Below are 26,723 nucleotides of genomic sequence, written 5' to 3' on the forward strand. Positions count from 1 at the left end.
CCCCCCCCCTTTTATTTTTTAATTTGCTTGTACTGTGTCTTTCCCAGCACATAAATTTGATTCTCTTGTTATTGATTAATTTAAAAAAAAAATTCAGATTATCACAAAAATGTGTTCACATTTTTTTCGCATTGTTTCAGTCAACTCTAAATACTTAAATACCTAATATATTATCATTCCAGATTATATGAATATAGACATTACTAATAAATAAATAAATAAATAAATCCCCCACTCTGTTTTGCATACTGGACCCTGATTGGCTCTTGTATTTGATGACGCAGTAACTCCTGTCTCCTGTAGATCAGATTGATGGTAAAAGGGAAAAAAAATCACTGCAGTAATAATTTCTGGACTGCAGCCGTCTCAACCCTCAGATTAATTTCCGCGGTGGTGTTTAATCACACCGAGCACCATTTGTAAACTTTAGAGCAACTTTAAGACAAACAGTCTGCTTTTAATTTATTTTAAATAAACACACACAGCTGGTTAAACTTCTTTCAGAGTCTCCTTTGAGACATGTCCTGGTCTCTATCCACCCTGTCCTCTGTGCATTAAAGTTCATGTGAATAATAATCTCACCGAGTTTGTAAAGTGCACTGTTGGGTAATTAATGAGGAAATTTCCCCACTGTGGGACAATAAAGGTCTTCTTATCTTATCTTAAGGTTGTGTCCCTTGTTTAATGCATATAACTGTTTGTAAATGTGCTTAAGAATAATTCAAAATTCATGATTTTAGAGCCAGATGGCATGAAATCCCAGCAAACCTCTTTATCAAAGTGTGTTGGGGCATCTGAGAGTGTGGCAGAATGTGTTGGGATATGGAAGTTTGTGGAGGAGTGTGATAAAGATGAGAGAGCGTGTTGAAGTGTGTCAGGGTGTGACAGAGTGTGAAAGTGTGTAATAGAGTGTGGAAGAGTGTTGTATATTTTGGGGTGTAGCCTTGTGATGGAGTCTCATGGGGTTTGGCAGGGTGTAATAAAGTGCGTTAGAGTGTGGGAGACTATTTTGGGTGTTGTGGAGTGTGGTACAGAGTGTTGATGGGGTGGTAGTTTGGGATGGGGAGTAGTGTAGTGTGGTGGGGTGTAGTAGAGTGTTTTGGCAGAGTGTTTATGGGGTGTGGTAGACTGTGGTGGGTGCCGCAGTGCAGTAGAGAGTTACAGGGTGTAGCAGAGTATACAGGAGTGTGGTTGAATATGAAAGCATGTGTCAGAGAGTGGTGGGATATAGAGGAATGAGGTAGGGTGTAAAGATGTGGGGTGGGGTGTAGTGGATTGTGGTGGGGTGTAGAGATGTGGGGTGGGTGTAGTGGAGTGGAGTGGAGTGTGTTGAGATGTAGTGGAGTGTGGTGGGGTATAGAGATGTGGAGTGAGGTGTAGTGGAGTGTGTTGGGGTGTAGTGGAATGAGGTGGGGTGTAGAAATGTGGGATGAGGTGTAGTGGAGTGTGTTGGGGTGTAGCAGAGTGTGCTGGAGTGTAGTGTAGCAGGGTGGGGTGAGGTGTAGTGGATTTTAGTGGGGTATAGAGATGTGGGGTGTGATGTACCTCAATGCAATGGTGTGTATTGGAGTGTGTTGAGGTGTAGAGGAGTGAGGTGGGGTGTAGAAACGTGGGGTGAGGTGTAGAGATGTTGCCTGGAGTGTAATGGAGTGTGTTGGGGTGTAGTGGAGTGTAGTAGAGTGTGGTGGAGTGTAGAAATGTGGGGTGAGGTGTAGAGATATCACATGGAGTGTAGTGGAGTGTGGTGAAGTGTAGAGGAGTGAGGTGGGGTGTAGAGATGTGGGGTGAGGTATAGTGGAGTGTAGAGGAGTGTGGTGGAGTGTAGAGGAATGTGTTGAGATGTAGAGGAGAGGTGTAGAAATGTGGGGTGAGGTGTAGTGTAGTGTAGTGTAGAGGAGTGTGGTGGAGTATAGAGGATTGTATTCGAGTGTGGTGGGGTGTATTGGAGTGTGGTGGAGTGTAGAGGATTGTATTGGAGTGTGGTGGAGTGTACTGGAGTGGAGTGGAGTGGAGTGTGGTGGAGTGTACTGGAGTGTGGTGGAGTGTATTGGAGTGTGGTGAAGTGTACTGGAGTGTGGTAGAGTGCGGTGGAGTGTGTAACATGCTGATCTGTCACTTACACAGGACACACCTACAGAAGTGTATGATTTAAGACACAATGTGTGTATTAGTGTGTGTACATTACCTTCTTGTGCTGCTCTGCAATTGAGTGTGAGTCTCAGATCTTCACTGCAAGTGTGTGTGTGTGTGTGTGTGTGTGTGTGTGTGTGTGTGTGTGTGTGTGTGTGTGCGTGTGTGAGTGTGGGGTGTGCGTTAATTTATCCAGCAGGAATTGATGAGTCTATCAGGGAAAAAGATTGAAAAACCATTAACACACACACACACACACACACACACACACACAGAGTCTCTCTTTTAGTCTGTATAAATACACAGCATATAAGTAATCTCTCTCCTCTCTTTCTGCAGTCTTTATCCTTCTTTCTCCCCATCTTTCTCTTTCTCCTTCATTTTCTCCCACGTTTTATTTCTTTCTCTAGTATCAGTCTTCTCTCTTCCTTCAGTGTAGTGAGGAGTGCAGTGTCATGCTTTCTTTCTTTCTTTCTTTCTTTCTTTCTTCATCTTTTTCTTTCATTCATTCTTTAAAATTCTCAGTCTCTCTCTCTTTTTCTTAATTTCTCTATGTCTTCTTCCCTGTCTTTCCATCTTTCTCTTTCCTTTTTTCTGCTTTTCTTTGTTGATCCCTCTTTCCAATTTTCTCTTTCTGTATCAGTCTTTCTTCTTTTCTCTTTTCCGCCATTATTTCTCTTTTATTTCCCTCTCTCTCTTTATACAGATATAAATACATCTCTATCTCTCTCGTTCTCTTTCTGTCTCTCCATCTTTCTTGCGTTTCTTTCTGCCTCTCTCTCTCTCTCTCTCTCTCTCCCACTTTTCTCTTTTTTCCATCCTTTTTATCTTTCTTTCGATATCTCTTTCCTTTCTTTGTGGTGTATCCCTTTCTTTTTTCTTTATTATGTTCCAGTCTGCTTTTGATTTCCTGTCCTCTTTTAGAGTATAAAGAATTCTGCTTCCCTGGTATTTACTTTTTTTCATCTCTCTTTGTCCAACTTGTCACTTTCTGTCTCCATCTTTATCTTTCTTCATCTCTGTTTCCTTTCTCCTTCTTTTTCTTTCTCTCCCAATAGCCTCCAGTCTCGCTCTCTCTCTCTCAGTTTTTTTTTCTGTACTCATCTCTTCATTTTCTTTTCCTTCTCCTTCCTTGTCTGATTCATGTCTAAATAATATCTTTCATTGTTTCTCTATTTCTTGTTCTACCTCTCTTTCTTTCTTTCTTTCTTTCTTTCTTTCTCTCTCTATTTCCACCCATCACTAGCTTTCTTTTCCTTTTCTCCTTCTTCTTTCTCCTGTCACTCTCCATGGTTTCATTTCTCTCCCTCTTTTTGTGCTTCTGTAAAGAATATCTCTTTCTGTCTGCTTTAATCTTTCTTTTTTTCTTGCCTCTGCCTTTCTTCTGCTTTTCTCTTTCTGTCTTTCTGTGTTCTCTCTCTCTCTCTCTCTCTCTCTCTCGCTCTCTGTCTCAGTGTCTGAATGAAAATCGAAACATCATCAGTGTTTGTACTTTATTGAACATATTGATGTCATCTCTCTCTCTCTCTCTCTCTCTCTCTCTCCTCATAGATCATCATCATGCGCGCGCGCCTCCGTGTTTAATATCACTTATTGATGCTTGATGCTGGGATTAAACGCGCCTCCATCCGTCTTTCCTGAACTCCAGCAGCCGCTCGGTGTGATTTATAATCATCATAACAATCATAACAATAATAATGAATAAATCTCATCAATAGGGTCGATCAGAGCTTACACAGCTGAAGAAAGCGATTTGGAGGAGGAGCGTGAACACACACACACACACACACACACACTTCAGGTTGACTGCCCTTTCTATCAAAACGCAATAATTACCTACAATTCCGTTCTTTCTTTCTTTCTTATTATTATTATTATTATTATTATTATTATTATTACGTGACTTCACGCGGAAGTCATTTAATGCACTAGTTTGGACAAATGTAAACGTAAACAACAAACAAACTTTTTCTTGTCTTCAACTTGCTGCATATTTTTGTCTTCGATATCTTGGATTTTTCATTTTTAGTCCACATAACCATAACACTCATAACACTCATAATAATGTAACCTATACAGTTATATGCAGTGGCATCAGTTTTGCGCATGCGCATTAAACGTTTACTTTTAACACGGCTAGTTGAAATGCAATTTTGTTTAGTTTTTTTGCGATTATACTGTATATTTTTAGGGGTGTGAGTCGGTGCACGCGCTACTACGAGACGCCGAGGGCGGACGATAAGGAAAGGGGGCGGGGTCAAGAGGCGGAGCACGTGATCAATTAATCCTCCAATCAATTAATCAATCAGTGGTGAGGCTCAGAACTATGATGATGGCATCACTGGTTAAATCGAGACAGAATGAGGTTTATTTGTTTTTTCACGACAACAACAATCATATATTATGACCCATTATTATAGCTCATCATCATCTCCAAAATCGCGTCACATAGTCATGATAACTCACAATAATTTAATAAACTGTAATAAATATTTTTATATTGGATTGTTCTGTTTTGTCGTGATAAACTATTTCCTTTTCTACAAGCAGCAAAGTGTGTTTCCATAACCTTAAGTGCACAAGTATTATATATATATATATATATATATATATATATATATATATATATATATATATATATATAAAATGCAAATGTCCTTATTTGCATATTTGCAATCAGAAGCTCCGACAGCGAGATCTGAATGTAAAAATGTCACAACTGCGATCTGGAATTGATTTATTTTCATGTTGGATTTAGTGGAAGGAGTTAAATAAAGTTCCCAGATAATTAATTCATTAAATAAACAAATGATTTAATAATTAAGTTTAAATATGTGATACACGATACTGTGCTGTTCATTTATCTGCTGGGTGATGAGATGATCCCGGGGTCTGTCAGAATTTATTGATATTGTCGAGATCCTCAGTTTGAATGTGAATTATTTGTTGTTGTTGTTGTTTGTTTGTTAGTGATACAGCGCCTTGTTGTAGCTGATGTGAGAATGTCCTCAAGTATCATCGTTGTTTTTTTTTTTTCTTCCCTCCCTCAGTCTTACCTGAACGCTGTGAAATTTCCGGGCTCGGTTTGAGCGCGCGATTGGCCAGCGCGAGGTCTTACCGACATGCAAATGAGGGCGCGCGCGTTACACCCGCCCGGTGAGCAGCAGGAGAGCGCGCGGACAGCCGAGCGAACCGGGGGTGGAATGCACACTCTGCACGAGCCACGACTTTTCGGCCTACACACACACGCGCGCGCGCGCACGCACACACACACACACACACACACAACTTTATATGGTTAAATGTAGCCTAATGTAGAGATATTATGGACCAGGTTCGTTTGGCCCTGATTTAGTCGCGTGCAGCTGATCATCCGACACCGTCTGAGCTTCCCGGTGCTTCAACATTTTTTAATTTAATTTTTAATTTTTATTTTTTGTTATGAGGTGAGAATGAGCACGAACTCGCAGGACAAGTGCGCGAGCGCTCCGGTTTCCAGCTTCACCATCCGCTCCATCCTGGGCGCACCAGCCGATACGGGAAGCTCGGCGGATGTGGACAAGAGCCCCACGGCGGCGACCCCGCGGAAGCGCGCGCTCTCGGTGTCCGTGTCCTGCTCCGAGGATGAGGCGAGCGGGGCGGAGGCGGAAGACGCGGCGGACTGCTGCTGCTCCGAGCCCGGACTTCCGGAACCGTGCAGCCGGCACCGCGCGCTCACTTTCCCCTGCCTCGGTAAACCAAAATCTCTCTCTCTCTCTCTCTCTCTCTCTCTCTCCTTCCTTATCTTATTTTTAGCATGTCTTAAGAAATGCGTTATAAAAGTAAAAACAATCATTTTACATTAAAAAGAGAAAAAAGTTTTTTGTTTTTTTTTTGGGGGGGGGGGGACTTTTACAGGTTCTTGGACTGTTTTGGTCTCAGAAACCTGGTTGATCCTGAAGTATGTTCTACACGGCTGCTTAAAGAACCTTCAACAACACCTAGAACCAATCCCCCTCTGTACATAAGCCTGAATACTAAAGGGTACTGTACCTCTGTGTGGTACTGCTGAGTGGAGTGGGAACATCACGCGCACATTTTCAGTACCTTTACTCTGTGTGTGTGTGTGTGTGTAGCCTGGAAAGCTGATTATACTTGAGTATACCTTTCCACTATTGCTCTAAAAGTGTATTAAAGGTTCACGAGTGGTCCTTAAGGCACTATCGTGTACCGTAAATCATGTAAAGGTCCTCTGTAGTGACCTGAGCGTGTAAAAAGGACACGGAGAGAGAGAGAGAGAGAGAGAGAGGTGGACGCGTCATGGTTCATGGTGCTGCAAGGAAATGTGAAGTTTACTCCTGTTTTCCTGACAGCTTGGATTTTTTTTTTTTGCGAGAAAATATTCATATATTAAATAAATAAATAAAAAGATTTGAAGCTATAAAGAAAAGTCGACGCTTTTGATATCAGCGGCATTTAAATTAAATAATCAGATGGAGATGAAGGACGGATTTTATTATTTATGTCTCAGGAAGTAAGAAATGGAAAATGAGGTCGGTTCGGCAAAATGAAATGAGGTGGCTGGGTTGATTTTGCGACAAGTGGTGATAATAATAATAATAATAATAATAAACTAGTCCTTGTATTCCACTCTGGGATGTTACTGTGAATTATTTCTGAATATTACCTTTAAAAAAATGCAAAATGATTAATAAAATATGCAGATGACGTCTAATTAATAATAATTGATCCAATAAGTGGAAATATCTCATGCACTCTGTGTTCATCTTCACCAGTGGAGGCGAGGTTTATTTTAAGTGGCACACATTGCTGAGAAATGTGATGTTTATCTTTTAAAAAATGGAGTTTATGTAGTGATGTGAGACACTAAAAGAAAAGATGCGATCAAAATCAGTCGGAATGATTAAACCCCGCCCCCTGGGGTTGTGTTGCTATTGTTGTTGTTTTTGAAATCCGTCATAATGTTAATCAGAGCAGGTGAGAGGTCAGACTCATTAACACGGCGTGTGTGTGTGTGTGTGTGTGTGTGTGTGTTTTCCCCACACTTTGCTGAACTTAATCGAGTCTGATAATTAAATTAGCGGCGCCACATTTCCGCAATCGAGCGTTAAATGGAGGCTGATTTCACTCCACACTCCGGCTGCATGGAGCTGGGGGGCTTTCACACACTCCTGTCCTCTCTCAGACACACACACACACACACACACATAAACAACAACTCTGCGAAATCAATTAACTCGCGTGAGCTGCTGACTTCCCGGTTTCGGTGCACGTGCTGTTTTCGGAAAATCCCCTGTTATTATATCAGATTACATTATAGAACGGACATGTGTGTGTGTGTGTGTGTGTGTGTGCGCGCGCGCGCGCGCTTCTCTATAATCCTAATCCGAATAAAACACACAGTAATCCGGTATGAGATTCGACCCCAACAACATGGCACTAGGACATGATCATATCTGTATAATAAACTTGACTTGACAATCTCATAGGACACCATTACTATATCTTGTGATTATCATTTTATAAAGCTCTCACACAACACAGCATTATGTTATACAGTACCAAACAAAAGTTTGTACACCCCAGTCATTCATTCATAGTTTTTTTTTTCTTCTGTATTTTGTATTTTCTACACTGTAGAACAAAACTGAAGACATCAAAACTATGAAATAAGATCTGGAATTATGTGGTGAACAAAAAAGTGTTAAAAAATAAAACGTTTGATATTTTAGATTCTTCGGCGTATCCAGTTTTTACCTCGATGACTCTTTATTATCATTATCTTAACCAGCTTCATCAGGGAGTCACCTGGAACGCTTTTTAATTAACAGGTGCTTCGTCAGAAGGTAATGTTAGTTAGTGGATGAGTTTCTTGCCTTCTTAAATGTGTTTGAAATCATCAAACTGTAAATAGTAAATAATAAGAATACTATAAGTAAACAGCCCTACAACTGTCATAATCCACATTATATCAAGAACCGAACAACTAATTAAAAAGAAACGACACCATCTTTACTTTAAGACATGAAGTGACTTTTAATTCATAAAAATAATTAGTTAAAGTGTGTCCAAAGTTTTCAGTGGTACTATGTATGAGGTTATATCCTACAGAACCGTCCCATTCCTCGTCACTGAGATGGTCCCCTTCCCTCACCTTTTGTACTTTAGTGTACTCTTTACTCTATAATGATCTCACCTGCTGTATGTTTCGTTCAAGGTACAGTATCTCCATGATAGATATTAAATGGGACTAATGATAACATCAACAACACAGTAACAAGGAAAGAAGAATTCACAAGAAGTCCTGGACCCCAGCAGCATTCTTCAGGACCGATATTAATGGACGAACAGTTCAACACGGAACAGTTCATATAAAATATACTTTCAGGCAGGAAAAAAGAACCCTCTTTGAAAAGGGTTCTGACTCGAAAGCTTTTCGATAAGAGAACAAACCCCTGTTGGAAGGTTCTACTGAGAACGGTTAAAGATTCCGAGAGGAATGCATATCTCATATAGAGAACATAAAATATAACAGGAGCCTCTGTAATCTGTTTATAAAATTATACAATTATCTATCTATCTATCTATCTATCTATCTATCTATCTATCTATCTATCTATCTATCTATCTATGTCTGCACAATATCTACAGATAATAAAGTCCCCAAAACAGTTGCTTAAAGGGTTCAAACTTCCTCAAGGGTTGGAACCATTTTCTGAAAGAGAACCTGTTGTACAGAACCTATGTATACCATTTCCAGGCTTTTTGTTTGTTTGTTTGTTTGTTTTTTGCTTGCTTGCTTTTTAATGTGTCTTAGTATTGATCTTTTGTTTATCTCTTATGCTATTTGCACAGGCAAAGGACAGCCAACTAATTTTGTTGTACTGTACTTATGCATTACAGTGACAATAAATGTCTATCTATCTATCTATCTATCTATCTATCTATCTATCTATCTATCTATCTATCTGTCTGCAGAAGAATAAACAGCCTTTTATCATACAGAGAATAATATATTACAGTAAACAGTTTATTATCTAGAGTTATATAGCAATTATAGAATTAATAATGTGCATAAAAAGTCAATTGTTGTTTAATATCTATAATAAAGATGTATATATTTTATTAAAGCAAATATCATTGTTATATTATTATTATTATTATTATTATTATTATTATTATTATTATATTAAAAAGGGCAAAAACACAAACATTTAAAGAGCCTAGTGAATGCAATCCATATGCAAAAAAAATTTAAATATTATAATATCTTTACAAAAATATTTATAATTATGCATTAATTCAGGAAAGAAGCATTTATATTATATTATATTATATTATATTATATTATATTATATATTTAGAACATTTCTTGACAGTTTTATTCTTGTTTTTGGTCTTGAGCTAATTTTAAGTTTTTATTTGGTGCAGGTGCGACTAAAACTCTTCTCCCGGGACCGGAAGTGATGGATCGCGCGCACCATCGTCACCTTGCGCAGTCGTTATTACCGGATTACCGGGAAGAGCATCAGCGGGAGAGGGAGCGCACGTGCGGTCGTATGTCTCCCGTTTCCGCGGAGCAGCAGCGCGAGGGAGTGGAGAAGCAGACCGGAAGTGCAGGAGGAGCAGCAGGAGGAGGAGGAGGAGGGAGCTCGGCGAAGAAGAAGACGCGCACGGTGTTCTCGCGCAGCCAGGTGTACCAGCTGGAGTCCACGTTCGACGTGAAGCGCTACCTGAGCAGCTCGGAGCGCGCGTGCCTGGCCTCGAGCCTGCAGCTGACCGAGACTCAGGTGAAGACCTGGTTCCAGAACCGCAGGAACAAGTGGAAGCGGCAGATCTCCGCCGAGCTCGAGGCGGCCAACGCCGCGCACGCGTCCGCCGCACACGCGCTCGTCGGCGTGCCGCTCGTGTTGCGGGAGAACTCGCTGCTGCGCGTGCCCGTGCCGCGATCCATCGCGTTCCCGACGCCTCTGTACTACCCCGGAAGTAATCTACCCCCGCTGCCCTTGTACAATCTCTACAACAAAGTCGAATATTAACTCACCGCACAGCACAAACAATTACTCATCATCATCATCATCATCATTATAATAATTATTACTATTATTAAAAAACCCCGAAAATATGGTTGAAGGAATCCACATTTATACCGACATTTCTAATTATGCAGCGATGAAACGATCCCGTGTGTAAAAGAGAAAGAGAGAAAGACAGGAACGAACAGAAGGAGAAACAGAAACATAACGGACCCCGGCGGAGCGTCTCTCCTGTACATGTCCTATAAGATACACCGTGTGTATACTGGATTATTTTGTACCTTTATTTACATTTTCTGTCTCTTTATTATAACCAGTTTTAGACGGTGAGGAGGAAAAACTGGATGAACTTTATGGCTTTCTGCTTTGAAGGAAAAAGGATTTAAAAAAATAAAAGTGAACGTTGAAATGAAAAGGGTTTAACACTCCACACTGTGTACCAGAGAGAGAGAGAATGAGTGAGTTAATGAGAGAGAGAGTTAATGAGAGAGAGAGAGACAATGAGTAAGTTAATGAGAGAGAGAATGAGTGAGTTAATGAGAGAGAGAGAGAGAGAGAGAGAGAGAGAGAGAGAATGAGTGAGTTAATGAGAGAGAATGAGTGAGTTAATGAGAGAGAATGAGTGAGTTAAAGAGAGAGAGAGAATGAGTGAGTTAATGAGAGAGAGAAAATGAGTGAGTTAATGAGAGAGAGTGAGTTAATGAGAGAGAGAGAATGAGAGTTAATGAGAGAATGAGTGAGTTAATGAGAGAGAATGAGTGAGTTAAAGAGAGAGAGAAAATGAGAGTTAATGAGAGAATGAGTGAGTTAATGAGAATGAGTGATTTAATGAGAGAGAGAGAAAATGAGTGAGTTAATGAGAGAGAGAGAATGAGTGAGTTAATGAGAGAGAGAAAGAATGAGTGAGTTAGAGAGAGAGAGAGAATGAGTGAGTTAATGAGAGAATGAGAGAGAATGAGTGAGTTAATGAGAGAATGAGAGAGAATGAGTGAGTTAATGAGAGAGAATGAGTGAGTTAATGAGAGAGAGAATGAGTGAGTTAAAGAGAGAGAATGAGTGAGTTAATGAGAGAGAGAAAGAATGAGTGAGTTAAAGAGAGAGAGAATGAGTGAGTTAATGAGAGAGAGAGAGAGAGAGAGAGAGAGAGAGAGAGAGTTAATGAGAGAGAAAGAATGAGTGAGTTAATGAGAAAGAAAGAATGAGTGAGTTAAAGAGAGAGAGAATGAGTGAGTTAATGAGAGAATGAGAGAGAGAATGAGTGAGTTAATGAGAGAATGAGAGAGAATGAGTGAGTTAATGAGAGAGAGAATGAGTGAGTTAATGAGAGAGAGAATGAGTGAGTTAATGAGAGAGAGAATGAGTGAGTTAGAGAGAGAGAATGAGTGAGTTAATGAGAGAGAGAATGAGTGAGTTAATGAGAGAATGAGAGAGAATGAGTTAATGAGAGAGAATGAGTGAGTTAATGAGAGAATGAGAGAACGAGTGAATTAATGAGAGAATGAGAGAGAGAATGAGTGAGTTAATGAGAGAATGAGAGAGAGAATGAGTGAGTTAATGAGTGAGTGAGAGAGTGAGTGATTGAGTGAGTTAATGAGTGAGTGAGTGATTTGAGTGAGTGATAGTAAATAAGTGAGTGAGTGAGGGAGTGAGTAAGAGAGTGAGTGAAAGACAGTGAGTAAGAGAGTGAGAGAATGAGTGAATGAGTGAGAGAGAGTAAGTGAAAAAGTGAGTGAGTGAGTGAGTGAGTGAGTGAGTTAGTAAGTAAATAAATGAGTGAGGGAAAGAGAGTGTGTGAGTAAGAGAGTGAGAGAATGAGAGAGTGAAAGACTGAGTAAGAGAGAGAATGAGTGAGTCAGTGATTGAGTGTGAGTGAGTGCATGAGTGAGAGAGAGTGAAAGATTGAGTGAGAGAGAGAAAGAATGATTGAGCGTGAGTGAATGATTGCATGAGTGAGTGAATGATTGTGTGAGTGAGTGAATGAATAAGTGTGAGTGAATGATTGCATGAGTGAGTGAATGATTGTGTGATTGAATGAATGTGAGTGAGTGAGTGAGTGAGTGAGTGAGTGAGTGATTGAGTGTGAGTGAGTGAATGAATGATTGAGTGTGAGTGAGTAAGTGAATGAATGTGTGAGTGAGTGAGTGAGTGTGAATGATTGAGTGTGAGTGAGTGAATAAGTGTGAGTGAGTGAGTGAGTGAGTAAATGAGTGAGACAGTGAAAGAGTGAGTGAGTAAGTGAATGATTAAGTATGAGAGTGAGTGAATGAGTGTGAGTGAGTGAGTGTGGGTGAGTGAGTGAAAGACTGAGTGAGAGAATGAGTGAGTGAGTGAGTGAGTGAGTGAACGATTGAGTGTGAGTGAGTAAATGAGTGAATGATTGAGGGTGAGTGAGTGTGAATGATTGAGTGTGAGTGAGTGAATGATTGAGTGTGAGTGAGTGAATGATTGAGTGTGAGTGAGTGAATGATTGAGTGTGAGAGAGTGCATAAGTGAGTGAGTGAGTGAGTGAGAGAGAGTGAAAGATTGAGTGAGAGAAAGAATGATTGAGTGTGAGTGTATGAATAAGTGTGAGTGAATGATTGCATGAGTGAGTGAATGATTGCATGGGTGAGTGAATGATTGTGTGAGTGAGTGAATAAGTGTGAGTGAATGATTGTGTGAGTGAGTGAATGATTGTGTGAGTGAGTGAATGAATGAGTGTGAGTGAGTGAGTGAATGATTGAGTGTGAGTGAGTGAATGAATGATTGAGTGTGAGTGAGTGCATAAGTGAATTAATGAGTGTGAGTGAGTGAGTGAGTGAATGAGTGAGTATGATTGAGTGTGAGTGAGTGAGTGATTGTGAGTGAGTGAATAAGTGTGAGTGAGTGAGTGAGTGAGTGAGTGAGTGAGTGAGTGAGACAGTGAAAGAGTGAGTGAGTAAGTGAATGATTAAGTATGAGAGTGAATGAGTGTGAGTGAGTGAGTGTGGGTGAGTGAGTGAAAGACTGAGTGAGAGAATGAGTGAGTGAACGATTGAGTGTGAGTGAGTAAATGAGTGAATGATTGAGGGTGAGTGAGTGAATGATTGAGTGTGAGAGTGCATAAGTGAATAAATGAGTGTGAGTGAGTGAATGATTGAGTGTGAGTGAGTGAGTAAATGAGTGAATGGTTGAGTGAGAGTGAGTGTGTGAATGAGTGAGTGAGTGAATGTGAGTGACTGAGTTTATGATTGTGAGTGAGAGTGATTGAGTGAGTAAATTACTGAGTGAGATTGAGTGAGTGAATGAGTGTGAGTGAATGAGTAAATGAGTAAATGACTGAGTGTGAGTGAGTGAGTGAGTGAGTGAATGATTAGTGTGAGTGAGTGAGTAAATGAGTGAATGATTGAGTGTAATTGAGTGTGAGTGAGTAAATGAGTGAAATATTACTGTGAATGATTGAGTGAGTGAGTAAATGAGTGAATGATTACTGTGAATGATTGAGTGAGTAAATGAGTGAATGATTGAGTGTGAGTGAGTGAGTGAGTGAGTGAGTGAGTAATTGAGTTAATGATTGAGTGTGAGTGAGTGAGTGAGTAAATGAGTGAATGTGTGAGTGAGTGAGTGAGCGTGATTGAGTGTGAGTGAGTAAATGAGTGAATGATTGAGTGTGTGACTGAGTAAATGAGTGAATGATTAGTGTGAGTGAGTGAGTAAGTAAATGAGTGAATGATTGAGTGAGTGAGAGTAAATGAGTGAATGAGTGTGAGTGAGTGAATGATTGTGTGAGTGAGTGAGTGAGTGAGTGAGTGAGTAAATGAGTGAATGATTGAGTGTGAGTGAGTGAATGATTGTGAGTGAGTGAATGATTGAGTGTGAGTGAATGAGAGTAAATGATTGAATGAGTGTGAGCGAGTGAATAATTGTGTGAGTGAGTGCATGAGTGAGTAAATGGGTGAATGATTGAGTGAGTAAATGAGTGAATTATTGAGTTTGAGTGAGTGAGCGAGCAAGTAAATGAGTGAATGATTGAGTGTGAGTGAGTGAGTGAGTGAGTGAGTGAGAGTAAATGAGTGAATGAGTGTGAGTGAGTGAGTGAGTGAGTGAGTAAATGAGTGAATGATTGAGTGTGAGTGAGTGAGTGAGTGAGTGAGAGTAAATGAGTGAATGAGTGTGAGTGACTGAGTGAGTGAGTGAGTGAGTAAATGAGTGAATGATTGAGTGTGAGTGAGTGAGTGAGTGAATGATTGAGAGTGAGTGAGTAAATCAGTGAATGAGTGAGTGCGAGTGAGTGAGTAAATGAGTGAATGATTGAGTGTGAGTGAATGAGTGAGTAAATGATTGAGTGTGAGTAAGTGAGTGAGTGAGTGAGTAAATGAGTGAATGATCGACTGTGAATGAATGAGTGAGTGAATGAGTGAGTGTGAGTGAGTGTGAGTGAGTAAATGATTGAGAGTGAGTGAGTGTGTGAGTGTGAGTGAGTAAATGAGTGAATGATCGACTGTGAATGAATGAGTGAGTGAATGAGTGAGTGTGAGTGAGTAAATGAGTGAATGATTGAGTGTGAGTGATTGAGTGAGTGAGTGAGTGAGTGAGTAAATGAGTGAATGATTGAGTGTGAGTGAGTGAGTGAGTGATTGGGTGTGAGTGAGTGAGCGAGTGAGTGAGTGTGAGTGAGTGATTGAGTGTGAGTGAGTGAGTAAATGAGTGAATGATTGAGTGTGAGTAAATGAGTGAATGAGTGTGAGTGAGTGAGTGAGTGAGTGAGTGATTGAGTGTGAGTGAGTGAGTGAGTGAGTGAGATAGTAAGTAAATAATTGAGTGAGGGAGAGAGAGTGAGAGTGAGTGTATGTGTGTGAGTAAGTGAGTGAATGAATGATTGAGTGTGAGTGAGTGAATGATTGAGTGTGAGTGAGTGAGAGATAGTAAATAAGTGAGTGAGGGAGAGAGTGAGGGAGTGAGGGAGTGAATAAGAGAGCGAGTGAAAGACAGTGAGTAAGAGAGTGAGGGAATGAGTGAATGAGTGAGAGAGACTAAGTCACTCACTGTCTTTCACTAACTCACTCTTTCACTTACTGTAAGTGAAAGAGTGAGTGAGTAAGTAAGTAAATGAGTGAGGGAGAGTGTGTGAGTGAGCGAGAGTGAGAGAATGAGAGATTGAAAGACTAAGAGTGAGAGAATGAGTGAAGGAGTGAGTGAGTCAGTGATTGAGTGTGAGTGAGTGAGGGAGAGAGTGAAAGATTGAGTGAGAGAGAGAATGAGTGAATGAGTGAGAGAAAGAATGATTGCGCATGAGTGAGTGAATGATTGTGAGTGAGTGAGTGAGTGAGTGAGTGTGCGAGTGAGTGAATGAATGTGAGTGAGTGCATGATTGAGTGTGAGTGAGCGAGCGAATGATTGCGTGAGTGAATGATTGTGAGTAAATGAATGATTGAGTGTGAGTGAGTGTGTAAGTGAATGAATGAGTGCGAGTGAGTGAGTGAGTGAGTGAGTGAGTGAGTGAGTGAGTGTGAATGAGTGTGTGAGTGAGTGAATGATTGTGTGAGTGAGTGCATAAGTGAATGAATGTGTGAGTGAGTGAGTGTGAATGATTGAGTGTGATTGAGTGAGTGAGTGAATGATTGTGAGTGAGTGAATGATTGAGTGTGTGTGTGTAAGTGAATGAATGAGTGTGAGTGAGTGAGTGTGAATGAGTGTGTAAGTGAGTGAATGATTGTGTGAGTGAGTGCGTAAGTGAATGAATGTGTGAGTGAGTGTGAATGATTTAGTGTGATTGAGTGAGTGAGTGAATGATTGTGAGTGAATGATTGAGTGTGAGTGAGTGAGTGAGTGAATGATTGTGAGTGAATGATTGAGTGTGAGTGAGTCAATGAGTGAGAGTGAAAGAGTGAGTGAGTAAGTGAATGATTAAGTATGAGAGTGAGTGAATGAGTGAGTGAGTGTGGGTGATTGAGTGAAAGACTGAGTGAGAGTGAGAGAATGAGTGAGTGAATGTGAGTGAGTGAGTGAGTGAGTGAATGATTGAGTGTGGGTGAGTGAGTGAGTAAATGAGTGAATGATTGAGTTGGTGAGTAAATGAGTGAATGATTGAGTGAGTGTGAGTGAGTGAGTGAGTGAGTGAGTGAGTGAGTGAATGAGTGTGAGTGAGTGAATTATTGAGTGTGAGTGAGTGAGTACATGAGTGAATGATTGAGTATGAGTGAGTAAATGAGTGAATTATTGAGTGTGAGTGAGTGAGTGAGTGAGTACATGAGTGAATGATTGAGTGTGAGTGAGTGAGTGAGTGAGTGAGTAAATGAGTGAATGATTGAGTGTGAGTGAGTGAGTAAATGAGTGAATGATTGAGTGTGAGTGAATGAGTAAATGAGTGAATGATTGAGTGTGAGTCAGTGAGTGAGTGAGTGAGTGAGTGAGTGAATGATTGTGAGTGAGTGAATAAATGAGTGAATTATTGAATGTGAGTGAGTGAGTGAATGATTGTGTGAGTGAGTGAGTAAATGAGTGAATGAGTGTGAGTGAGTGAGTGAGTGAGTAAATGAGTGAATGATTGAGTGTGAGTGAGTGAGTGAATGAGTGAATGATTGTGAGTGAGTAAATGAGTGAATGATTGAGTGTGAGTGAGTGAGTGAGTGAGTAAATGAGTGAATGATTGAGTGAGTGAGTAAATGAGTGAATGATTGAGTGTAAATGAGTGAGTGAATGAGTGTGAGTGAGTGAGTAAATGAGTGAATGATTGTGAGTGAGTGAGTAAATGAGTGAATGATTGTGAGTGAGTGAGTGTGAGTGAGTGAATGAATGAGTGAATTATTGAGTGTGAGTAAATGAGTGAATGATTGAGTGAGTAAATGAGTGAATGATTGAGTGTGAGTGAGTGAGTAAATGAGTGACTGAGTGTGAGTGAGTGAGTAAATGAGTGAATGATCGAGTGTGAGTGAGTGAGTAAATGAGTGAGTGAGTGTGAGTGAGTGAGTAAATGAGTGAATGATTGAGTGTGAGTGAGTGAGTGAGTGAGTAAATGAGTGAATGATTGAGTGTGAGTGAGTGAGTGAGTGAGTAAATGAGTGACTGAGTGTGAGTGAGTGAGTGAGTGAGTGAGTGAGTGAGTGAAAGATCGAGTGTAAGTGAGTGAGTAAATGAGTGATTGTGAGTGAGTGAGTAAATGAGTGAATGATTGAGTGTGAGTGAGTGAGTGAGTGAGTGAGTAAATGAGTGACTGAGTGTGAGTGAGTGAGTAAATGAGTGAATGACTGAGTGTGAGTGAGTGAGTGAGTGAGTAAATGAGTGACTGAGTGTGAGTGAGTGAGTAAATGAGTGAATGATTGAGTGTGAGTGAGTGAGTGAGTGAGTGAGTGAGTGTGAGTAAGTGAGTAAATGAGTGAATGATTGTGAGTGAGTAAATGAGTAAATGAGTGAGTGAGTGAGTGAGTGAGTGAGTGAGTAAATGAGTGAATGAGTGTGAGTGAGTGAATAAATCCACTGATCACTGGATCTCAGTGTTGAAAAAATATTTGCTTCCACCATCACACAGAATTTATTTTTATAAAATCATTTCTGAGATTGACCTGTGAGACTGAAATGTGGAAATTAATACAATAACAAACATTTCTTTGACAGAAACAACAACAGCAATAATAATAATAATAATAATAATAATAATAATAATAAAAACCCGCAGTTTACTCTTCCCCAGAGAATATCTCTGAGTGATGTGATAAATTAAAGGACTGATAATCATCAGTTTAACAACGAATCATTTGCCTGTGAATTAATCATTAATAATTATCTATTGATTAAATAATCAGAATATTATTAAATAAAATCATCATCTGCTCATAAAATAGTCATCTATGTATTAAATAATTCAATAAATCATTATTAAATAAACTATTTACAGGTATTAAATAATTACATACTTATTGAATTAAGTCACTTTCTCATGCACTTATTAGATGTTTGTTTATTAAATAATTGTCATCTATTCAATAATCAGTTCCATATTTAATAAATAATATATTATATAATTATATAGTTATCTGTTTATTAAATATTGATTAATGAGATGTTCGAGGACACTGCAGTGCTGTACCACGTTTCTCCAATTACTCCTTCCAGGTGCCATTATTTTCCACATCAGCCTGTTTTTTTTTTAAATAAATTATATTTATTATAAATGAAAAAAATCTCTGCACATATCTACACACAATCATTTATGAAGTAAATATAAAATAAAATATGAAATATACATTATTTTAATCATCTGTCACTGAAGCATGTCTCGCTAAAGTATTGTGTTTACTGACACGTCAGATTGGTTCAGGTTGTGTTACAGTTATATATTACACACACACACACACACACACACACACACACACACACACACACACACACACAGGTATTACAGCTAATAATAACCTCACAGATTCACACACAGTGTACAGTTAAAATCCCTGTATGTATTTAGCTTACCTCATGGAACTGGCTCAACCTGCTAGCATACCTACTTCATTTAGTATCTTCAAACTGCTAGCATACATCATTTAACAAGCTCATAATGCTAGCAAACATCATTTAGCATATTCAAACTGCTAGTGTGCTTAATTTAGCATACCTAAACTGAATATAGCATATTTAAGTTAGCCTACATTAAGTTTAGCATACATAAACTGTGAGACAGACTTCTTTAGCGCTACACGCCGTTCCAGTGGACAGCAAGCTCATGAAGATGATTTGAAGTTAGAGGTGTGAGGCAGATTTACAGCAGACAGGAATTCAGTTTGAGGGAATTTATTATTAGCGCAGCGACACATGCTACAAATCAAACAGAGACATGGTGGGAAAAAGAGGCAATAATCATGCTAACTTTATTCGTCCTGAGACACGGCTGTCAAAATTATACGACACATCTGTGTTAATGTTCAGCATGGCTAAATGACACTATACTAGCATGCGCTAAATGAAGTATGCTAGCTGCTGGTCATCTCATTAAGTATGAGTCGGCTAAATAAACAGCTGTAGGTCTCGTTATGCTAAATGAAGTGTGTTATCGGCTTGAGTTTGCTGAATGACAGACTAGCAATTTGAATATGCTAATTTGTATTCTCTGGTGGGTGTAATATGCTAGAGTAACTATTCTAACAGTTAAATCAGGTTATATGAAGTATGCTAGCAGTTTAAGTACAATGAGTTAAGCATTCTAACAGACTGAGTGAGAGCAATGTCATGCTAGCAGTTTCAGTCAGCTAAATTAACTAGCAGGATTAATTTAATGACCATAGCAGTGTGAGTGTGTGAAATAAACATCTGTGTTCTCAACGCTGTTGAGAGGGAACAGAGAAATATGGCGGCTGAGCATGAGGCAGTTATAGTGACTAACATTAATGATTTAGCATGAAGTCATTAATACAGACACAAGGAAGCTAAACAGAATGCTAGCATTTAATTCAGATGTCTTCTGATTGGCTGAGAGCAGTATGGTGTGTTCTGATCGGTGGAGAGCAGCATAGGAGAGCAGTACAGTGCAGTATGGTGTGTTCTGATTGGCTGAGAGCAGTATGGTATGTTCTGATCGGTGGAGAGCAGTACAGTGCAGTATGGTATGTTCTGATTGGCTGAGAGTGGTACAGTGTGTTCTGATCGGTGGAGAGCAGTACAGTGCAGTATGGTGTTTTCTGATTTGCCGAGAGCAGTACAGTGTGTTCAGATTTGCCGAGAGCAGTACAGTGTGTTCTGATTGGCTGAGAGTGGTACAGTATGTTCTGATTGGCTGAGAGTGGTACAGTGTGTTTTGATTGGCTGAGAGCAGTACGGTGTGTTCTGATTGGCTGAGAGCAGTACAGTGTGTTCTGATTGGCCGAGAGCAGTACGGTGTGTTCTGATTGGCTGAGAGCAGTACGGTGTGTTCTGATTGACCGAGAGCAGTACGATGTGTTCTGATTGGCTGAGAGCAGTACAGTGTATTCTGATTGACCGAGAGCAGTACGGTGTGTCCTGATTGGCTGAGAGCAGTACGGTGTGTTCTGATTGGCCAAGAGCAGTATGGTGTGTTCTGACTGGCCGAGAGCAGTATGGTGTGTTCTGATTGGCTGAGAGCAGTATACAGTGTGTTCTGATTGGCTGAGAGCAGTACAGTATGTTCTGATTGGCTGAGAGCAGTACGGTGTGTTCTGATTGGCTGAGAGTGGTACAGTGTGTTCTGATTGGCCAAGAGCAGTACAGTGTGTTCTGATTAGCTGAGAGCGGTACAGTGTGTTCTGATTGGCCAAGAGCAGTGTGTTCTGATTGGCTGAGAGTGGTACGGTGTGTTCTGATTGGCTGAGAGCGGTACAGTGTGTTCTGATTGGCTGAGAGCAGTACGGTGTGTTCTGATTGGCCGAGAGCAGTACGGTGTGTTCTGATTGGCTGAGAGCAGTGCAGTATGTTCTGATTAGCTGAGAGCAGTACGGTGTGTTCTGATTGGCTGAGAGTGGTACAGTGTGTTCTGATTGGCCAAGAGCAGTACAGTGTGTTCTGATTAGCTGAGAGTGGTACAGTGTATTCTAATTGGCCAAGAGCAGTACGGTGTGTTTTGATTGGCTGAGAGTGGTATGGTGTGTTCTGATTGGCTGAGAGTGGTACAGTATGTTCTGATTGGCTGAGAGCAGTACAGTGTGTTCTGATTGGCTGAGAGTGGTACAGTGTGTTCTGATTGGCCAAGAGCAGTACAGTGTTCTGATTGGCTGAGAGTGGTAGTGTGTCCCCATTGGCACTAAATTTGTGTTTATTCTTCCTCAGTACAGATTATTTGAGTAAATGTGGAATTAGGTTTTCACATTTGTTGAACATAAACACGATCATGATCATGAGAGCTGGAAAAAGCTTTTAGAGTCCTGCTTCAGTGTCTGAATGAACCTGACGGCGCATTAACAAAGAGAAAACACTTTAAACATCACTTTTTTGGCCCACCATAGTTCCACAATAATGCCTTAAATGGAAAAGTGATTTATTTCCTTTCTGCTGTATATCACAGCTAAAAGGAGCAGCTGAGGGAAACAATCACATTTACACCCGTCTCTCTCTCTCTCTCTCTCTCTGGTGCGATAATCAATGATATCCTGATTATATACAATGATTATGTTCCTGTAACAGCATGTGTTTTGTTCCTCTTATACCACAGCAATTTACCAACCAACAATTATAATATTTCATTTATTATTGAAAGACATGTCGCTATTTTTATCTTTTTCTAGTTCGTGAGATAAGTTAGTTCCTGTTCTCACTTAGGTTAAAGCAGCTATTATTGAAGGTAATAATAATAATAATAATGAATGAATGAATGAATGAATGAATTTATTTATTTCGAACATGTATAAAAATGTATGTAACTATTTGTACATACAAAAGAAAGAAAATGAAAAAAGTGACAAAAAAAAGAATAAATAAAATAACATAAAGAGCTAATACATTACAATACACCGCACATTGTTCGAAAAATAATAATAATAATAATAATAATAATAATAATAATAATAATAATAAACGCAGCTTATTATGTGACAGAGAAACAGTGAAGTGTAAACCCATCTGTCCTGAAGATGTCGGAAAACTTCGTTACAGCTTTACGTCTGATACTCAAATCAGTTTATCTGTCAATGAGCTGTTACTATGGAAACATTTGTATCAGAATGAGGAACGCGTGCATAACACTAGAGAAACCTGTGATTTGGAGCTGAACTACTGTCAGAGCTGCTGTTAGAGAGAATTAATCAACACCTTCTGACCAATCAGAGTCCAGAACAGAGGTTATTTTGAAGTTGTTGTTGCTTTACGCACTTTTTTCTCACTGGCTGTCTTTCTCTTTCTCTCCCTCCATTTCCTCTTTACTTTCCCCCAGAGTGGACAATGAAGTGGTTCATTATTCTATTTAAGAGCTGTAATTTTTTTAGTGCACTCCTCCTCCTCTACATTATTTGCTCGTTTAGTTAAACGACATTTCTAATTGGATCATAATTACGCCTAATGAGTCCGACTCACCCCAAATCATCTTAATCCAACATGGCAGCCCCCGTACTTTAAAAGGCTAATTACCCAGAATGCTCAGCGTCCTAATACAGAGAGAAGGAAGAGCAAAGCGTCGGTGAATGATGACTTGTTTTTCCACCATTTTAGTTTTTTGTGCAATTAGACTTTGCTGAAGACAGCACTGTTTGTTTGTTTGTTTGTTTGTTTACCACCCACTTAATGGACCAAGGAGTATTCAGAAGAGTGTAGATTAACAACAAAGCAAACAAATAAACAAACAAAATACCATGTCATCTCAGATATATATCAAACAAACAAACAAACAAACAAATAATGCAGTTTGACTTTCTAAAAAGACAACAATCATTTCTTCATGTCAAATCTTAATTAAAGTGAGTTCTTATTTAAGAAGAAAGCAAATATAAATAAAAAATAAACATCAGTAAATAAAAAGTTTAAATATTTATTTATGAACTTATTTATTTAAATCCCTAAACTCACAATCAAAAAGACAAAACTTTTTAACAGCAATGCTGAACATTCTTTCTTGAGCATAAATTTAAATAAATTTCATTATCTTGTGTGTTATTTCACATTCTACTAGTAGGCGTGTCCCAATCATGAATATTCATATCACTATGATAATTTCCCCCAAACATTCCGTTCGCATCCACATCAGAGAGACAGATCTGTTCGTCATCTTTTATAGACACAAGTGAAGGTCACACCAGTCATCATGACAGGTGTGGCTAGTGCGGTAATTTAGTGTCTGAGGCCCCGTCAACAGCTTACGGACAGTCTGAGGTCTTTGTGGACACTTTTCTGGTCCCAAGCTTCAGGATCTTGAAGAGGATCGTGCGATCTGATTGGACACTGCAACGTGATACAGGATCCCCAGAGAGCTAATCATCTTTACTCAATGGATATTACAATTTTAACCTGAAATCAATTCATAGTAATGATATATACCGTATGTCATTTAGTGAAGTGTTTAATAATTATTTATTCATGATGATTGTGTTTGGATTTATAAGTGATGAGCGTCGTTATCACACTCAATTAACAGAGACTGGGATTGTGTTAAAAATGTGAACGGAGTGAATGAAGTGTGACTCTGATGTTCTGACTGTTGTTGCTGTCCATCTTCCCTCAAAGTGCTGCACACCATAAATAGTGCATTTTAGAAAAATGAAAAAATTTAGGTTTTTTTTTTTTTGGAGCTGAAGCCCAGGAGAGAAAGAGGTTGTGTACAAACAGTGTGTGTGTACTGATAAAGAGCGGATTTAGACACTGATACACACACGCGCATACACACACACACACACAGTGTGTGTGTGTGTGTGTGTGTGTGAGACTCATCCTTTCTCTCTTTTACACAAAACACATTTGTAACCATTAGTTGCTTCTCTTGTTTCATGTCTTCTCAGGGCCAACAGCGACCCCTGAGAGAGAGAGAGAGAGAGAGAGAGAGAGTGTGTGGTGGTGGTGGTGGGGGGAACCTGAGCTGCCCTCGGGAAGCTTTTAAAGAGGGTCGGTGGAGGTAAAAACAGCTCTTCAAAAGAAGTGTCGTTACATTACAGAGTAATTAGTGTTTCACCAGAGACCTGCTTAACACTGTGTGTGTGTGTGTGTGTGTGTGTGTGTGTGTGTGTGTAGAGGGGAGGGCCCTTTTAATGCTTTTATATAAACTTAATTGATGGAACGAGGAAAACTGCAGATACTGCACTCCTGTGTGCAAAAGTTTTGGAACCCTTCATGAAACTGAATTGAGTGCTGATTGAAGTTTAACCGTATGGCACTGCTGCATGGGTTCTTTCAACAAAACAAGAATAAAAATAAATAAATAAATAAATAAAAAGTTTCTGCCTGCTTATGCGCCCAATTTCTGGCAAATGTTTAACTATCACAGGATTTTTAAACTTTAATTCCAGCCCGGTTTGTGTTTAATCATATTTTAACTGCTTATGTGTTCTGGGTTTTTTTGTTTTGTTTGTTTGTTTGTTTGTTTGTTTGTTTGTTTGTTTGTTTGTTTTTCTATCCATTACCTCCCTTGGCAATATTGGTTGTTGTTTTTTTTCCCTCATGGATGTAATGGCTGTATAAAAGTGAAGAAGAGATTTTATACATATAAATATAGAAAATATTCCAAAGACAACAACACAGTTTATAGATATTAAGAGCAAATTTAAAACACTAATATATATTCACATGTAAATAAATGCTGTAGATCAAAAAATGGATTAAAAATAATGAAATGAAATGTTTCAACATTAAAAGATAATATAAACAGTAATCAGTGAGCCATAATAAATGAAACAAAGTCAATATTTGGTGTGAGATGAAATTCCCTTTGCTTTAAAAAGATATCCGTCTCAGGTCCAGTGAGTGCAGTTTTATGCGGAAATGATCTGTAGGTTTTACTGAGCATCTTACAGAACCAGCCACAGTTCTTCTGGACACTTTGTCACACTCGCTTCTTCATTTTGCACCAAAACTTTTGCAGTAGCCTTCATTATGTTTTCTTTTTTAATCTGAAAAGTGCTCTCTTATGGAATATGCTGCTCAGACATCTCATCTCATCTCATTATCTGTAGCCGCTTTATCCTGTTCTACAGGGTCGCAGGCAAGCTGGAGCCTATCCCAGCTGACTACGGGTGAAAGGCGGGGTACACCCTGGACAAGTCGCCAGGTCATCAAAGGGCTGACACACAGACACAGACAACCATTCACACTCACATTCACACCTACGGTCAATTTAGAGTCACCAGTTAACCTAACCTGCATGTCTTTGGACTGTGGGGGAAACCGGAGCACCCAGAGGAAACCCACGCGGACATGGGGAGAACATGCAAACTCCGCACAGAAAGGCCCTCGCCGGCCACGGGGCTCGAACCCGGACCTTCTTGCTGTGAGGCGACAGCGCTAACCACTACACCACCGTGCCGCCCCATTTAATTTTGTGCTGGAAAAAAAACATTTGGAACTCTGAAATGTTTTGTAATGTTTTGACTCGATAATGTAGAAGTCATAAAATAGAAATCTGTAACAAAGTTTGTATGAAAAAAATAGGGGGGCTAAGACTTTTGCACAGTACTGTATATCATGTAAACATTCAGAGGGGCGCCAGTATTTTTTGCCACATGTTTCAGAGACAAATATGCAATATTAAAAACAAGTTTTTATCAGAAGAAAAGTAATTAGTTTAGGTGGAAACTTTAAATCGTTGTGTGTAACAGTGATTTTTGCAGAATTCTTTTGAAAGGGTACCAATACTTTTGTGCAATAATACATCAGTACATATACACTGTTGATTATCTTCTCCATCGGATAATCAGTGTACCTTGTTTTTTTTGTTTTTGTTGTTTAAATGCTGAGTGCCCTTAAACACACACACACACACACACACACACACACACACACACACACACACACACACACACACACACCCTTTACCCAGCGGCCCATTCACAATGACAGTTATCACATTAAAATCATATTAGCACAGAGCGGCTTAACCCCAAATGTCAAAGGTCATGTGATCAAAGGTTATATCCTGTGGGAAGGAAAGGATGATCCTGCGCTCTGTAACACAATCTCTCCATTCCAATAAATCTCCAGAATGAGAGAGAGAGTTAGAAAGCGAGAGAGAGGGAGACAGAGAGATATTAGTACAGACAGACAGACAGATAGGTAGATAGATGATGGTATAAACAGACAGACAGACAGATAGGTAAATAGATGATGGTATAAACAGATAGACAGATAGGTAGATAGATGATGGTATAAACAGACAGACAGACAGACAGACAGACAGAAAATGGTCTAAACAGACAGACAAACAGACAAATAGGTAGATAGATGATGGCATAAACTGACAGACAAAGAGACAGACAGATAAGTAGATGATGGTATAGACAGACAAACAGATGGTTTAAACAGACAGAGAGACAGACAGACGATGGTACAGACAGACATACAGATAGGTAGACAGACAGATAAATGATGGTACAGACAGATAGACAGATAAATGATGGTATAGACAGACAGACAGACAGATAGATAGATAGATAGATAGATAGATAGATAGATAGATAGATAGATAGATAGATAGATAGATAGATAGATAGATGATGGGGTAGACATTCAGACAGAGACAGATAGACAGATAAATTATGGTATAGACAGACAGATAAATGCATTCATATTAACCTGAGCTAGATCAATAGATGGATAGACGGGCCCACAGATAGACGGTTCTTTATTGATATTGTAAATAAATATTCAGACAGACTGACAGAGAGAGAAGCAGACAGACTGACCACAGGAAAATGAATTATTGTAATAAAACACACACAGAGACTGAAATATAGCGAGAACCAAAACCCTTGTCAGAAAAAAACGTGTCCTCAGAGTTTAGCGTAGCGCTAACACACCAGCTCACGTCCCTGCACTAAACACTATAAATCTGATTATACAGACCGCACTATCGTACACATGAGGTTCTCTGTTCCACTGACTCTATTGAGTGTGTGTTGTCTCACTATACCGACCCAAACCTCATGTTCTTTTAGACCAAAAAGGGAAAAAAAATCAATGGGGTCA

At 39.5% G+C, this 26,723-nt stretch overlaps 1 protein-coding gene across 1 annotated transcript; it reads left to right on the forward strand.

The window, feature by feature from the left end:
• Positions 1–5,252: 5,252 nt before the first annotated feature.
• LOC132894055 (homeobox protein HMX2-like) lies at positions 5,253–11,073 on the forward strand. Its single transcript, XM_060933292.1, has 2 exons — positions 5,253–5,862; positions 9,562–11,073. Exons 1-2 carry the CDS (start codon positions 5,583–5,585, stop codon positions 10,167–10,169), a joined length of 888 nt encoding a protein of 295 aa, XP_060789275.1. The 5' UTR covers positions 5,253–5,582; the 3' UTR covers positions 10,170–11,073.
• Positions 11,074–26,723: the final 15,650 nt, after the last annotated feature.

This window comes from Neoarius graeffei, chromosome 11 (assembly GCF_027579695.1).
Source record: "Neoarius graeffei isolate fNeoGra1 chromosome 11, fNeoGra1.pri, whole genome shotgun sequence".
In the NCBI taxonomy this organism is placed as follows: Eukaryota; Metazoa; Chordata; class Actinopteri; order Siluriformes; family Ariidae; genus Neoarius; species Neoarius graeffei.